The sequence below is a fragment of the Diabrotica undecimpunctata genome, chromosome 1 (genome assembly GCF_040954645.1).
Source record: "Diabrotica undecimpunctata isolate CICGRU chromosome 1, icDiaUnde3, whole genome shotgun sequence".
Lineage (NCBI taxonomy): Eukaryota > Metazoa > Arthropoda > Insecta > Coleoptera > Chrysomelidae > Diabrotica > Diabrotica undecimpunctata.
The window spans coordinates 13,566,845-13,584,716 of NC_092803.1; the positions used below are offsets into that span (position 1 = coordinate 13,566,845).

The window sequence follows — 17,872 nt, forward strand, 5'->3', positions numbered from 1 at the left end:
AATCAATTAAAGAGAATATTTACGTAAGAACAGTGTATTTACTCTGATAATTTTTCGACTGTTCTAACAACCATTCAAATTTCGTCATTTTGTGTCATGTGGAACAATTTCACCCAATCATGTCAACATTAGACTGATAATTACATTCAGTGCAATTTTCAATCCCTATGACAACACGATCGAGTTTGACAACTTCATCCAAATAAATTTCAAAATGTCACGATATTTACTGAAAAGTACATCAATGATTTCACGTTCATTTATACGGATGCCTCAAAAAATTGTAACAAAGTAGGTTTTGGCATTTATATTTCTAGTATCAATTACAAATTTTCATCCAGACTACCTGATGAACTGTGCATATGCAAAGCAGAAAACATGGCTATATACCAAGCAGTTAATTTATCCATTAATAGACAGATCAATAAAGTTATTATATTTTCTGATTCTCTTAGTGCAATTTCTTAAATTATTAATAGCAATATTTCTGCTTCGGTAGATTATTGGTGCCTTAAAACAAAAAATCTTATTACATCTGCAAATAGAAACGGATTTGAAATACTTTAAAAACAAATTTAAAAACACTTGGAAAACTTTAATTAGCAAAAAATCGTATCAGTATTACAGAGTACAAAATATTTTTCCTAATAAGACATGGTTTCAAAACTTTTCATATAAAGATAGGAGATACATTACAACTATTATAAGAATGCGGACCGGTCATTGTTTAACAAGTCAACATCTTTTCAAACTGAATTTGGTGGACAACCCTTACTGTGAGTGTGTCCTAATAGAGAACCTAAATCATATATTTTTTGAATGCCCGATAAGGATCATTCCGAGTTTTGACCTATACACAAAATTCATTTATATGAATTATAATTCACCAATTACTATATTCTTCTTCAGTGCCTTATCCGGTCCGGATGTTGGCGATCATCAAGGCTATCATGGTTTTGTTGACTGCTCTGCGAAACAGCTCCGCTGAGGTCATCCCAAACCATTGTCGGAGATTTTTCAACCACGAGATACGACGGCGTCCCGGTCCTCTTCTGCCAAATACTTTACCCTGCATAACAAGTTGAAGAATTCGATATTTTTCTTCGTTCCGCATCACGTGGCCGAGGTACTCAAGCTTACGTTGTTTAATTAAATTAAGCACTTCTTTTTCTTTTGTCATGCGCTGTAGGACCTCAACGTTGGTGACATGGTCCACATAAGATATTTTTAGTATCCTTCTGTATATCCACATCTCGAAGGCTTCGATTCGTTTTTCAGTGGCTTGCGTCAGTGTCCAGGCTTCAACTCCATATAGTAATACTGGAAGAACGTAGCACCTCACTATCCGCATCTTGGTTCCCAAACTGAGATCACTGCAGCACAGCAAGGATCTCAACTTAATAAATGTAGACCGTGCCATTTCAATTCTGGATCTAATCTCTTGAGCGTAGTCCCATTGTACGTTGAGGGTAGTTCCAAGGTAAGTGAATCTGTCGACTCTCTGGATCTCTTCGCTACCTGCCATTAGTGCCCCGGGATCTAAATTTGTACGGCTGATTATTACTATATATTCTAAATTAAATAAACTTACTGAAGAATCAGTCAGCATTTTGATAAAATTCCTTTCAATTAATAAATTAAATTTGTAATCGACAATGCTCAATACTTTTTGTAATGTTTACTAACATAACCTATTAATTAACTATTAATGAATTTTTTTTCCTACAAAATTATTTGGCACATGCACAAGTAAGTGGCCTCGAGTTGGTTTAGAGCCAGACTTTATCGGGGTCACCAGCAAATTGAGCTGGAGTATCACCATGACGTGAAAGCCATAGCAACAAAAGAAGAAGAAGAAATGTCACGATTTTTTTCAAATCGAGAAAAATAACGATGACACTCCAACAAATCGCATTGAATACAATCCGGTATTCAGTAAAACGTGCCAAGGTGGTTCTAAAAGCTGTGCAAGTAGTAAATGGTTGGTTATCAATAGTGAGAGACAAAGATACCCTGTACGTCTTTTTCATAAACTGATATCAAAACGAGGCGACAATATTACCTCACCACGACTGTTCTTAAAACCAAATCGACACTGGAAAAATGAAACTGACAAATGGTACGATAATGTACCTGTTGGAAGAAATACAATGAATGGATGGGCTAAATCTTCTGCTGAAGCAATTGGCTTGAATGTAAAGGAGAAAAAGATAACAAATGACTCGAATAGATCAACTGCTGTTAGCGAATTAGCAAAAAGTGGTGTAGAAGAACTAGAATTGCTAAAAATTACTGGTCATGGCAATCAGAATTCTATAAAACCATTCTTGAATCTCGATCAAAAACACCACAACAAGATTATAAATATTATGCGTGGTAATAGATCTTCTATAGTAGAGAACAGCAACGAATCTAATGTTAACTTAAATTTTAATAATTGTACTTTCACTAACTGTACTTTTAATAAATAAATGTTTCGTTATGTTGAGTTATGATTTTTTTTTTTCGAAAAATTATCCGCCGAATATCCCTCGGACATTGATGAATGCCTCATAATTTCATGACAAATTTCTCAAGCTCGTTGCTGGGTAACAGTACTTAGCCTTCGGCTTCGTGCTGTTACCAAGGAACGAGCTTTCGATTGACATGAAATTATCTCGTCTTTTATCAATGTCCTAAGGATATTACTACTGAGAATTGATGTGTTGATGTTTTTCTAATGATAATAAAACATAAAAGTGTATATATCTTAGAGTATCCAATACATACAGATACATATTAATTTTAAAATTTCGAAGCCATTATAGTTTTTACAAAAAATTATATATTTAGTATATTTCTTAATTTAACAAGGACTAATGTACAATTGCAATACTTACATTGTTTGGAGTTTCACAAGAGGTTTTAGGGAATCACTAGGTATCATTTTCAGACCACAACCTTGCAAAAGCCTGAAAATAAAAGCAAACGTTACTATAATATAATAATTGATTTTTAAAATTACTGATTTTTTTTTATTTAAATTAACGTGCATGTGACATCTATGGTCATTAGCACGAGTTACGATTTACATGGTAATATCATATTAATAACAAAATAATGTAGTTAACATTTAACATAAAGAGAAAATAATAAAAACTTATAATATAACATTTATATTTTGTTGAGCAGTTGACTTTTCTCGAGGAATTTGATAACCTTGTTGATTTGGTCTGTGCTGTTTAGGACCTCTTTGAAGTTAGTACTGATATCGAGCTGTTGGCGTATTTTGGCATAAAAAGGGCACTCGATAAGTATATGCCTGATTCGGAGAGTCGTATTGCAGTGCTGACATTTTGGTTGTGGAGATGATGTCATCAAGTAGCCATGAGTTAGACGGGTATGTCCTATCCGCAATCTCCGTATGATTGCCATATTTTTTTGAAATAAACTTGGAAAGGTAAGAAGGTTCACTGAGGCTTTAATTTTATGCAGCGCTGAAGTAACATTATTTCAGTGAATCTGCCAGGTAGATAGATTCAGCTTCTTCAGTCTAGCTTTGAGATCGTTGCAAATTTGTATATTCATAATGGCGTCCGTGAATGATGCGGCTTTTTTGGCAAGGCAATCAGCTTTTTCGTTACCACTAATACCAACATGGGATGGTACCCATATCAGAGTGATAGTTATATTTTGATTTATAAGTAGCTGATATGTGTCATGAATTTCTTGGACGATAGGATGGTTGGTGGATATAGCATTAATGGAGTGTATAGAGGAAAGTGAATCAGAGCATATGGCTATGTGTGTATTTGGATATTGTTGGGCATATTTCAAAGCATGTGAGATAGCTAGTAGTTCACCAGTGTGGATGCTACACCAAGGAGAAATTTTAGATAGTTCGATAGGCTGTTGTACAGTGGTTACAGAATATCCAACACCACTTTCAGTCTTTGACGCGTCAGTGTAAAGAACTATGTTATATATTTTTTTATAAGTTCTAGAAAGAGAATTCTTAATGTACTAAAACTGGTATTTTCCTTGTTAAACTTGGTGAGGGAAATATCATGATGTGGGAGTATATTGGTCCAATAAGGATTATTGGAAAATGGTAGAGTTCTGGTTTCAGACAAATTTATATCTTTTAGTAACGGTTGTAAAAGACTAGGAATAGGATTTATATTTAAGTTACATGAAGGGTTGTTATGGGATGGTGTGATGATGTTATTAAATGATATACTGGATTGGACGCATTGGAAGAAATTGCAGCAGCATAGGAGAAAAGGTTTTCTCGCCTAAGCCATAGAGGAGGTTCATTAGCTTCACAGTAAAGACAGTATTTAGTGAATTTAAGATTGATTTGGTAAGAGACATATAGACAAAACATCCATCGTCGAGCTTGGAGTGGATAAGTGATCTGTAAACTTTCAGTAACGTAGTTTCTTCCGCGCCCCAATGATAATGTGAGAGTGTTTTGATTATATTTAACCTTTTTAGGCAAACTTCTTTAAGTTCCTGTATGTGTTGTTTCCAGGTTAATCTTGAATCAAATATCAGCCCTAATATTTTGCATTTATCAACAACCGGTAATTTGAAGTTGTTGATAATGATTTCAGGATCAAAAGAACTCATTCTTCTCTTAAATTTAATTACTTTGGATTTAGAGTGGGAGAGGGTAAGTCCTAGAGAAGCTACTTTGTTTTGTAGGTCATTTACTCCTAATTTTTCACTTAACTTGCTAATCGAAAGAATGAATAAGGATGTGCTTAAAACTGAACCTTGAAGAACTCCATCATGTTGGATGTGTGGAGAAGAAAGAATGTTATTGACAGAAACATAGTTATTGACATAGATGTTAAGAAGTTTTTGATAAATGCGTATATGTTGCCACTAAGGTTACATTCAAAAAGTTTGTCAAGAATTGCATTTCTTGAGATGGTATCAAATGGGCCTTATATATCAAAGATAGTTGCTATCAAATCTTATTAGATATACTAAGATTACCTACTACAGTTACGGAAGAAAGTTAGATGCATATACGCCGGTTAGAAATACGTGAAGCAAAGGTTATTTCTTTAGGGGTAACAATTTCGCCGATTGCCTTTATGTAATCAAAAAGCACTACATCTGGGATAGCGTTCATAACAATGGCTTGAGTTCTACTGGGACATGATGTTGCTATTATAGATTTTTTCTGTGTGATTTTGGTAAGTGCAGCGAAGCTAGGTTGAGCTGTTTGTGATGATGATGCCATAATTTGATTTTAATATTTTGGATGCCAAAATGTTAAGTATTGCCAGAAACGACTGGCCTAATTTTATTTGTCGAAAGTATTTAAGTGGTATCGACTTACCAATATTTACTTGATAAACAATCACATTAAACTAACAAGTTTTTATTAAAAATACTATTAGTAGAAGCCTGATGTTCACTCGTTGGCTTCTGAAATAGGAAATGACTACTGATTTAAAATTTTAAAAATAAATTTTAGAAAATAAACACACCTGGACAAAAAACATGGACTTATTAATATTATGCGAAAAATATCTCAACATCAAGAAAACCTTCAAATTATTATCTAACCCCCTGTGTATTGCTGAACCATCTCCCTCTTCGTCTTTAGCAAAAAACCCTCATAAAGCAAAGGTACCAATTCATCAAGAGAAAATTAATGACCTGAAGAAACTTTTGCAGTACGTCCCTCAAGAACACAAGTGGTTTTCCAATGAGCTTGCCCAATGGTCTACGGTTGCAAGCATAAAATGAGCAAAAATGTACAAAATGGCAATTAATTTTAGCTAATTGTATTGTCTTAGAACTGTTTTAGTAAAGTGATATTAATTATAAATAAACATTCATCTATAAATCTAAAATTTCCCCGTAAAATTCGACTTTTGTTTATGAAAGGCCTTTTGTTAACTATTTTTAATAATAAAAAAAAAACTACAATAATAATATTAAAAGGTATAACTAATTGGTGTGGATAATAAAAATATGGGGAATTTTAAATTAGCCATTAACAGAATGATTATGGTCTAGAAGGTGGGGTGAGTACGTAGAATCTGTTATTAAAAGCTCTTTTGTGTTCTGCTGTACGTTTGTTAAATATTCTACCAGTTTGACCGATGTAGTTAAATATTCTACCAGTTTGACCGATGTAAGTTTTTGGGCAATCACCAAATGTAAGTTGGTATACACCACTGTTTTATTGCTTTTTCGTTTGGCTCTATTGTACTGCATTTGCTTAAGTTGTTGTTTGCTCTAAAAGCTGGTCTTATTCCTTTGTTTTTTATGTGTTTGGCTATTGTTGTTGATACGAGTATATTCTGGTGTTTTTAAACGTAAAAGAGGATCTTTTTAATATTTGATTTAAAAATAAATAATAAAAAGATATCCGTATTTATTTAAAACAAATAAAAGTATTATAACAAAATAAGTTACCCATAAGTATAAAATAAAAAAAATCTTGTTTATACTGACAAATTCATTGTGATTTAATTCGTTTCTCTTAGCAATTTTAGAGGAGTCCGCTAAAAGTTTAACCATTTATTGGGTAACATTTTCTCTCTTAATTTAATCCTAATGGTCGGGAAGGCCATTTAAGGATAAACGATAGTGTGAATTCATAGAATTGCTTAATCATGGCCTCTGTATTATTCAGATTTTCTCTAAATCTATCTAATTCGGTACGAAACGAGCAGGGCAGTGTAAATAGGGAATTAGGGCCATGCAATAAATTGGGGATGTACATCGATTAGGCGGATGGTTTAGTGACACGATTTCTGTCCGGACTATTCACCGGATTTTGGTACATATCAATTAGTAGGAAAATTGTCACGCTATAATGGGAAGTGACTAGGTATTTAGTAGTATACAGTGTTGTCAACGTCGTTAAATAAAAGTAGAACTAAACTAAGCAAAAATAGTTTAAATTTATTAAAATATTTTAGACCTATATAATAAAATAAGCAGGAACTGTGATCTATTCCAAGTACAACAAATAACGTAAACATGATCCATATCAGGAGACATAAAGTAAACGAGTATCTCTAAACACAAGGAGTACAGTTGGAAACATAAGGAACTTACTATAAAAATCTTTAAGATACCGGTGAGATGAAAATCATTGAATTTTACGAAATAGCAAATAGAATTTGTATTATTAAAACAAAAGCACAAAATTAAAAGTAGAATACCTAGTATAACGAATAAATTAAGTATGGCTACCCTATGACAGGCAGCCATAGACACCAGACGCAGTAAAACACAACTTTAATCGAAATATATATGTATATATATATATATATATATATATATATATATATATATATATATATATATATATATATATATATATATTCAAATAAATAACAAAATAAAATTAACCCTTAACTTATCTGACAATCAAAGTATCCGATCACAACCCGGTTGTTTTGTCGATGAGAGTGAAACTAAAGAAGGTCAACAGCCGTAGCACCAAGAAAATCATGGATATAAAACGTCTAAAACAAGACAACACATATGCGGAAACGAAATTTAAAATAAACGAGAACTTAAGGAAAGTCAAAGAAGATAATGCGAAAACTCTAACTATTGACCAACAATGGAGAAAAATTCAACATGCCCTTGTGTCAGTTGGAAAAGAAACCCTCAAACCACGTGGAGAAAAAACAAAACCTTGGATTACAGTAGAACTTCTTGAACTTATGGAAGAACGAAGAAAACATTAAGCAAAAGACCTGAATAAATACAAAGAAATTCAGAGAAACATGAGAAAGAAAATTCGAGAGACAAAAGAGAGGTGGCTCTCCGACAGATGCAAGGATATAGAAGATCTGGCTAAAAAGTATGATAGCTTTAATTTACACAAAAAAAAACGGGTGTGGCAGTCCAGTGGGACTGCCGGCGGAAGTTACACTTCTATACACGCATTCGCCGTTACAAATTTATTTGGGAGTCAATCTGCACAATCATTACATATGTAATTCGATAGGTAAGACATATCAGAAAGAGAAACAGAAGTAATAACAACTTACTAACAATGAAGGATTGAATCAATATTTTGATGAAAATGTATATTTTTATTTTCATATATGTATGAAAGGAGTTGGTTACTTCGATGTTACGTGTTGGCCGCCTTTGAATTTTGGTGTTACAGAAGAATCCTACGAATATCATGGATTCAAAGAATGTCAAACGTGAAAGTAACTAGAAGGATAGGAAATGAGGTGGAAATAATATTAACTATCAAAAGACAAAAACTTGAGAACTTAAGACATTAGATGAGAGGGCAAAAATACGCATGCGTAAGCGAAATGTGGGAAGACGAAGATTATCCTAGCTTAAGAACTTAAGGGAATGGTTTGAATGCAGTAGTGCAGAACTTTTTAGAGCGGCAGTCAACAGAGTCCGCATAGCCATGATGATTTCCAACCTTCGATAGAAGATAGAACTTAAAGAAGAAGAATCAAAGTATTTGAAATCCAGTTCTTGGCACTGTATAGTTGAGTATATAGCCGACCGTATGTAGCCGACTGGAAATTGGCCCGAAAATTCTTAATTTCGCGCATTTAGTTCTGACGGAATGGATACAGTCCATGATGAGCCAGATGTCATAACGTTCATTAAAACACAGCGACTTAGATGGGCTGGACACATAATACGAATGCCAGAAAATACGATTGCTAAAAAGCTAACCACAGAAACACCTGTAGGAAGAAGAAGCAAAGGCCGACCGCGAATTAGGTGGTTAGATGGAGTTAAAACCGACTTACGAATATTAAAAATCGGAAGATTTTTGAAGACCTACAGAGGATTGTCGAGCCAAAGATAATGATGATGATGGTATGGATACAGTCTCGACAAAATGGCTGAGCAAGCGTGTTGTTGAAACCAACAAGTGGTAAGGCCGGCTTCACACATAGGATCCCACGTTGGCGCCAATGTTGGAGCCAACTTTGGGTCAACTGTTCGGTGAGGCATCTACACATTGGGTTAAGTATTGCGGCGATATCAGTCCGTGGCGCCAATCCCTTTGATGTGTACGAAAAAACTGACAGTCCACGGAAAACTCCCAACGCTGGAGCTAGTCATAAAAACGTTGGCGCCAACATTGGGCCCAACATAGTTTTGTCGGTACACACATTGGACGAGCGTTGTTGGGACCAACGTTGGCCCCCATGTGTGGAGCCGGCGTAAGTGTTATCAGTTGATTATTTTTTATTATACACTGCTAATTTTTTGAGATTTTTGAAGCAATATACTGTTTACGTATAAACAAATTTTTAGTGTATTGTAAATATTTTTTCAGCAAATCGAATAAAAACTTTTTGTATTGTATAGTGTACACCGCAAAATATAGCTTATTTGACATTAACTTTTTTTTCAGACTAAAAAAGGAGAATAATTGATAAAATAATGGCCCCTTTGCCTACAGTTGGTGCTAAAAGCGAGTCAGAAAGTAGTAGTGATAACGAACAAGAGGTATCATCTCGTATTTTTCGTATTTTTGAAAGAATTCACAGAAGTCCCAGATGATGTTAAAGAAAATATAACTTCTAAGGAAGATATAGAAGAAGCTGTAGAAATATTAGCTGTTTCAGCCACTAAACGAAGACTAGCAGCAGCTACTCCCTCAGTAGTGCCGCAATTTTCTCCAGTAGTCCAAAAACAAGCAAATTCTTTAATAAAGCAGAAGAGAAAAAAAGATAAGCCTTCATTCAAATGGACGACTAATGATTTTGAATATGAGTAACAACAATAAATTAATGATTTTACAAAATCCCAAAATATAAAAACACCTTCGCAATATTTTAAAACCTTTTTTAGTCCAGATCTTGTTAAATTAATCGTAGAACAAACTAACTTGTATTCGACACAAACACTTCACAAATGTGAAGAAACAAGTATAGATGAGATGCACGAATTCTTAGCTATCGAAATTTTAATGGCGATTGTTTACATGCCGGCTGGCGTACACTATATTTTACTTGTACTAAAAATTTCTATTTTGCAGTTTATAAAACTCAAAAGACATTAACTGGAAGTATCTTATTGCCAACTTGAATCTCCATGCTGTTATTACATTCTAAATATAAAGACGCCGTATTTATCCACAAAACTCATAAATTCCATTAAATTGTGACATATATCTATATTAAACTCCGAAAGCGCACTATCAGAATTTATCATTTAAATTTTTCCTTCCTCCATTGTCCCGGTCTTGGTCTCGAATCCTTAAATTAAAAACATTGTCGCGTCTTCCGCCAACTATCCTATTTATAATCTCGATATTACTTGCATCCTGTGTACACTCTCATCCATATAAATCTAAAATTCATAAAGGCTTGAACCTAGTAAAACCAGAGCATCCACTGCGCTTATCATAATAAATAACCAGATCAAAATGAAGGGAATGGCTTCAAGGCAGGAGACACGAAGTACAGGGGTCGTCCGATGAATATTCTGAAGAATTAATAATATGGACGTAAGGACAAAGAATAATGAGATGTACAACAATAATGGCAAATGTTTATAATAAGCATGTTAGAGATTGTTACTGTACTGAAAATTATTTTATCATTCGGATTAACAATCCGTTTCCAAAACTGTGGACGAGGTGATTTCTTTTGTAGATAAGATTTGCTATACAGTGATGAGTGTCTTACCACCCGGCAAAATAGCGGAGAGGATAGAAGACAGATTAACTTGTGAGATAGTACGAGATAAAGCTAGTTCTTAGACTTGGCTATTTGACTTCAGTCATAATTATACGGATGACCTCGAAAATATTTTATTTTAGTAATTTCTGATGTTAGAATAAATGATTGAATAAATTAAGATATATTACGGTAAAAAACATTAATTATTAGCGATTGTAAATCATAAATCTTTAAGTTTATTTAATAATAAAAATAACTCAACTGAAATATTTGAATGAACTAAATGTAGGTATGTTCTGTCCAAAAACAAATATTGTATGTGGAATTGGTGTAATAGTTAGAGACGTGGTCTAGTGAAAAGAAGATTGAGGTTCAATTCACCCCAAGAATAAAATTTTTGTTTTACTCAGTCAAAAAATAATAGAAAATATCATACAGAAGTGTTTTTGCACGGTAAACAGAAATTTTTATTGAAAAAACAATTCGTGAAAATGGTTTTAACGGTCGAGGAAAAAGTGCAAATTGTTGTCTGGCATGTGAATGGATTATCATACAACATGATTAGACAACAATTTGTAAATATGTTTCCAAATAGGCTGGCTCCAGCACGATCAATATTCGATTCCATATGGTTTTAACACGATGGTTGTCCCGCACATAATTCTCGCATCGTCAGTGAATATCTCAGTGCGACTTTTCCTAATCGATTGATTAGTGGCCACGGAGATATTTTTTGGCTTGCAAGATCACCTGATCTTGCACCTTGTGATTTTTTTATGTGGAGATATATCAAGTCCAAGCTATATGGAGTTGAAGACGATAGGCCTAATTCTCTCCAAGAATTAAGAGAAAAGATGTCTGATTCAATGAGAGGTATTAGTCCAGAAACATTAACTAATGTTAGACGAAAGTTTTATAATAAATTGGGTTATTGTTCTGCTGCTAATGGAGGCTTATTCGAACATTTATTGTAAATACATTTCATTAGAATAATTTTTTTTATTTTTATAGAATTTCTACCTATTTAAATATTTTTGGAAGTACATTTATTTAGAACGTTCTTTTATGTTTGAAGAATTTTACTTTATTTTCGAAAGTACGACATTGTTTTTTCAATAAGATTTTCATGTTTTACTATAAACACTTCTAATAAAGACTGAAATAAATGTTTAGTGATTTAAAGCAAAACGATATAATATCTGCATAATTTCAAATTTTTAAAAAAGTAAAACCTTCATGTGAGATTCGAACCCTGAGCGCCTGCGTGAGAACATCGTGCCTTGAACTCTGATCCATCAAACTTTTATAGTTCTTTAGTGACAGTTTGGGTTATTTTTATGCTGCTAATGAAAGCTTATTTAAACATATTGTAAATATATTTATTTACAATATTTTTTTTATTGTTGTAGAATTTTTAGTTATTTAAACATTCTTTAAACGTTCTTTTAATTTTCAAGAATTTTTACTTTATTTTCGAAAGTACGACGATACTGTTTTTTCAATAAGATATTTATGTTTAACTTTAAACACTTCTAATACTAGCAGAGAATATAGACGCTTAGCGTCTATATTCTTTGATACTAGTAACGGCTGACATAAATGTTTAGTGATACAAAGCAAAACGATCTCTGCATAATTTCAAATTATTAAAAAAAAACTATATGTGGGTTTTGAACTCTAATCGTCTGCTATGTCTGTGTCGTAGTGTCGAATACTTACCACTAATCTACGAAGGATTGATAATTATTCCGTGACAAGAGTGTATGAAAGTCCTCAAATCATATAATTAGAAGAAAGATTAGTAGAAAGTATTCTTGGTTAATAATTTAAAACTTTAAATTAAATAATCATTATTAATTAAATTATTTTATTCACATTTTTGCTTTATTGTGGTCAATCAGTTTGTACTTTATGCGAAATTAAAAAATGGAAATACGTCACACATACGACGTTACACATAGTAATTATGACCGAGGTGATTTAGCTCGAAGCTAACGTCTAAAGGTGTGAGACTATCGATAGTGGTAATGTAATGTAATGTAAATTATAGGTTTCTATCGTTTGTTTGCCACCTCTACGAGCTTCATCTCTTTTTATTTCACAAGGTAACTGTGTTTTCTATCTCTTACGTTAAAAAGCCGGGTGGTAAGACACTTATCACAGTTTTTCTCAAAATTTGTCCAGTAAGCAGATTGAATTTTTGTATGACATAGAATTTCGTCATTCATCAAGTTTAAATAAATTTTTTTATTAGACAAATACATGATAATATCTTTAACATGATAAAGACTGATAAAATATATGAAAACATTCAAAGGGATATACAAGGTTTCTCGCTTTTCGATTTGGACCCCATTAAGACATTTCTAAAACAGAAACAATACCGGACCATGATAAGATACAGTCGGTTTTAAGATAAACCAAGGAAAGAAATCTGAACAAGGCACTGGAAAATTCGATGACTCGATGACGGTATACGAGTTTTATAAGTAACCGAATTTAGATTTTATGAATATATAAACAACATTAGAGTAGAAGCAGAATCCAAATAGATGTGAAAATGCTGTGCGCACTGGGAGATTTCAAATTACGACACAAAGCACTCAGTTTATCGATAACCGTGAAGACTTGTTTTTGCAAAGTTGCACCAATGTACTCTTTATTCTGTTTTTAATATGACTGTAGATGCTAAAAAGCAATATTGCTCAAAAAAAAACGAGTCCCATATAAAAAATCAAAGAAGTTGTCAGAAACTTCAAAGACATAGACAAACAGCTTGTACTTAATGATAAGAGCTTGCGTGTGGCTTGATTTGATTTTCAAAAGGTTTTAGCTATACCTTTGTCTAACGTAAGTGATTTTTACTTCTTCTTCTTAAAGTTCCATCTCCTATCGGAGGTTGGATATCATAACGGCTATGGTCACTTTGTTGGCTGCTGCTCTGAAAAGTTGTAGTGAACTACAGTTAAACCATTTTCTAAGGTTTTTCAGCCAGGAGATGCGTCTTCTTCCTATGCTTCTTCTTCCTTGGATCCTTCCTTGCATAATAATTCTCAGCAGCTCATATTTTTCTCCTCTGGTTATGTGACCCAAATATTCTAGTTTTCTTCTTTTTATGCTGTTCATAATTTCTAACTCCATATTTAGACGTCGTAGTACCTCAGCATTGGTAATCCTTTAAACCCACGGAATTTTTAATATTCTTCTGTAACACCACATTTCGAACGTTTCTATTTTTCTTATGTGTTGTTTCTTCAATGTCCAAGCTTCTATTCCGTATAGTAAAATATGTAACATCTTAGAGCCCTCAATCTGAGATGCAACTGAAGGTCTGTGTTGGTAAGCATTGTCTTCATTTTCACAAATACTTGCCTTGCAGTTTCAATTCGGACTTTGATTTCTCTGCTTTAGTCATTTTTGTCATCAACCCAGGTTCCCAGATATTTATATGTCTCTACTTTTTCTATTTGAGTTTGCTCTATCATTAATTTTTCATTTCCATGTTGCGTTTTTGAGACAATCATAAATTTAGTTTTTCTCGTTATTTATTTATTTTATTTATTTATTTATTTTTAGTCCGTATCTAATGCAATAATCGTTAATTTTATTTACCAATTCTTGTAGCGATTCCAGGGTGTCTGCCATTATAACGGTGTCATCAGCGAATCTTATGTTATTTACTATTCTTCCGTTTACAGAGATTCCATCACCCAGATCCGCTATCGCTTCCTGGAATATGGCTTCACTGTACACGTTAAACAGAAATGGTGACAGAACACAGCCCTGTCTTACTCTTCTCTTTATATCTATATTTTCGGACTTTTGTTCTTCTATCTTTATATTGGCCTTTTGATTCCAATACAGATTGATAATGATTCGTAAGTCTCGTCTGATTTTTACTACAAAAGGAAATACTCTACATATAACTTTACAGTTTATGAGTTGGAAATAATCAGGGTTACTGCTATGTCTGGTATGAGCAGGTGGTTAAAAGAGGTCTAAATGAAATTACCAGTTTATATCTCGTGGAAATGTTTATATCTCAAAGCAAAACATAGTGTTAAAATGATAATATTCTACTCAGACAACTGTGGTGGACAAAATAGGAATCGCTTTGTGTTTTTGATGTTTGCTTTTGCTGCTGCGAATTTTCTCATTGATGTTGCTTACAAATTTCTGGAAAAAGGCCACATTTAGAACGATGGGTTGTATATGTACCAGAACTGTGGGTCACATTAATCAGAATGGCTAAACTACAGGGAGAGTTAATGTTGTTACGGAAATATCCGGAAAATTTACGGAAATGATAATTTTTTAACTTTAAACAACTGACTGATACGGAGAATTAAAAAGTTGACAACGGAGAATTGAAAAATAAAATCAATAAAAGTTGGCAAAACACGAGAAATGAAATTTAGGTATGACCACCAAAATTCTATGTTTAAATACAAATTCGATGATGGTTTTAAAAGTTGTGATATAAAATTAAATCGAAAATGCAGGGGACGGCCTTCGACTACCATCAAATTTCCACCGAAAGAGTATGATGCACCATTACAAATTGAAGAAAAAAAGCTAAAAGGATTACTGTGGCTATGTTATACTAGCAAAATACCCACTCTTCAATTTGAGCTAGCCCAAGAAGAGTTTTGATCTATTAAGAAAATTAAAAATAAATATAATTACAAAAAGTAAAATTGTAAATTTATTTAGAGTTCAAAATGTTGCAGTTTCGACCATTTATAAAAAAAATATAATTATAATTTTGCATAATTACATTAGGAAAATAAGTAGAATTAAAACAATTGTCGCCCAATCTGTATGGCAAAAGCAGAAACACCAATACCCAGACAAAGTGTACTGGAAAATATATATATTTTCTTACAGGATTTTTCTAATATTTTTTCTCTCCCAGATTTCGACTATTTTCAAATAGACTGATGAAATAAACAGTAGGCTTAAAAATTCGTCACCAAGAGCCAACGTTTACTGTGAGTGCGCCGGTTATGCTATTATAAACAAAATATATTGTGTCGGTAGATCTTATGTGAGATGAAAGTTCCAAACAAAATCGGGTAATTACTATTATAATATGTATTTAACAACTACCAAAAGTGGTTAGAAGAAAAATTGTTAAATATTTTACCTACCAACAGTGTCTTTCTGATAAATGATGCACCTAACCATATTATCATGAAAATAAGGCACCAACATCTGCATCAACAAAGAGAAAAATGGAAGATTAGGTAAAAGCTATAACTATTCCTTTTCCAGCTAACATGATTAGACCAGACCTGTATGTAAGTGATGGATTCGACCGATTCGTTACTTGATGGAAATTCGTTTTATGTGACAATAAAATAAACCACTGAAATTTTGCTTTCAAAACTTCTACAAAATTTATTATAATATCTTATCGCCACAACCGTTTCGGCAGAGTGCCTTTCTCAAGTGATCTATTTTTGGTATGTGTTTACACTTTATAGTCTTTAACTGAATAGGTTCAGGACGAGAGATAATCATTTGCCTTAAGTAGGTCATTCAGAATTATGTCTGTATTTTTTAATTTGTTGATTTCCATAGAATCGAAAAAAGATTGCTTAAGGCCTTTATTTTGGATGTAAAAAATTTGAAATTCGGCATTAAACAATGATTATGATCTAGAAGGTAAAGTGCATATGTAGAATCTGTTTTTCTATTATTGAAAGCCCTTTTATGTTCTACTATACGTTTGATAAAAGTTCTACTAGTTTGACCGAGGTAAGTTTTCAGGCAGTCGCTGTGTAAATGCTTTTTATTTTGTTTTAATATATTTGCCAAATTAATGACAATATATGTTATTCTAAAACTATATAAACCGAAATATGTAAAATTTAGTAATGATTTTGTTCCTAGAAATAACGTAAATGACATTAAGGTTCCCACTATACTATCCAGATGTATGATTTACCATTAAATGTGTAGTTTAACTATTTTGATGATTTTTTAAAAACCTTAATTTTTACTTTAAAGAGACGCTTCTTTTTAGTCAATAAAAAGAACGAAAACGGACACTAATTGTTGCTCATTTTTTAAGTTTATTCTGATTTTTAATTATTGATAATAACAACAATGGCATGGATAGTAAGTAATATTTTCTTTTTTACTTGAAACATGATTTGAATCGATTGTGTGTGCAACCCTCGTAGAGATATGAAACACTGTGATTCTGTTATCGCTCCTCCTCCACGTAAACGGGCCAAACTATGACCTGCATTTAGAAGCTATCATGCGCTATATATAGGTGAATTCTGACAGCATCCGATGCAATCTTCCCGAACCTAATAGGATGTGAATGGCTTGTATGTAAATTCTCCTTTTTGAAAATTTTATCACGGAAACGTTGGAGGACGGATCAAGGGGTAATTGAATCACGTATCTAGCTTGTGTTTAGGGATATTGTTGAGATTTATCAAAACGATAGGTTGGATCCTTAGGGTTATTGTCTTCGGGAGATAGAGTCTTCTAATTTACTTAATTAGCCAGTTTTCTTAAACGAATCTTATGGAATGACCTGAGATAACTACCGCTATTTGCTATTTGCGTATATTGCTAACAAACATACTATATATATATATATATATATATATATATATATATATATATATATATATATATATATATTGTTATGATATGTAAAATCGAGAAAAATATTGGTTTGTTTAAAAATATTTCAAAATTCAATAACATTAAAATAATTCAGATAAGTAGGATAATATCCAACAAACATTTCGAAGAAGGAGAGTTATTAATTTCTTGAATTACCTGTACTAAACAAAGTGTAAGCTTTGCATTTATTTCTTTGTTATACTTGAGTGACCCGCATAAGTTTAAGTGAAAGCCACAGACAATTGAACGGGGTTTTTCAAAATACATTAATGCAGTGATTAAAGACAATAGAAGGGATTATAGAAAGTGGTTTTTGTTAGTTTTTAAGAATTATAGAAAAATATTATTTGTAAATAAGTTTTAGGAAATTTATAATTATAGGTAAAAATTTGTTTGTTATCGAAATGAAAAAATGGGGGAATTGTGACGAGTTTTGATTGGCGGAGATTGAAAAAGGTGGGATAGGTATGTAGGAGTGAGAGTTTGGCTAGATTTAGGAGAGAAAAAAGATAATCAGTTGGTTTTCCAAATCTGTAAGAGGAACAGTGATTGTTCTCTGGCGGTTCCTGAAATGTAGCAAGCAG

General features: G+C 32.7%; 1 protein-coding gene across 2 annotated transcripts in view; it reads right to left on the minus strand.

Moving 5' to 3' along the window:
* The window catches only part of rk (G-protein coupled receptor rickets), an 896,029-nt gene that overhangs the window by 362,333 nt on the left and 515,824 nt on the right, over positions 1-17,872 (minus strand). For both annotated transcript variants that reach the window (XM_072536684.1, XM_072536673.1), the window contains exon 4: positions 2,880-2,951. In XM_072536684.1, coding sequence (XP_072392785.1) covers positions 2,880-2,951 — 72 coding nt within the window. The remainder of the gene's footprint in view (positions 1-2,879; positions 2,952-17,872) is intronic.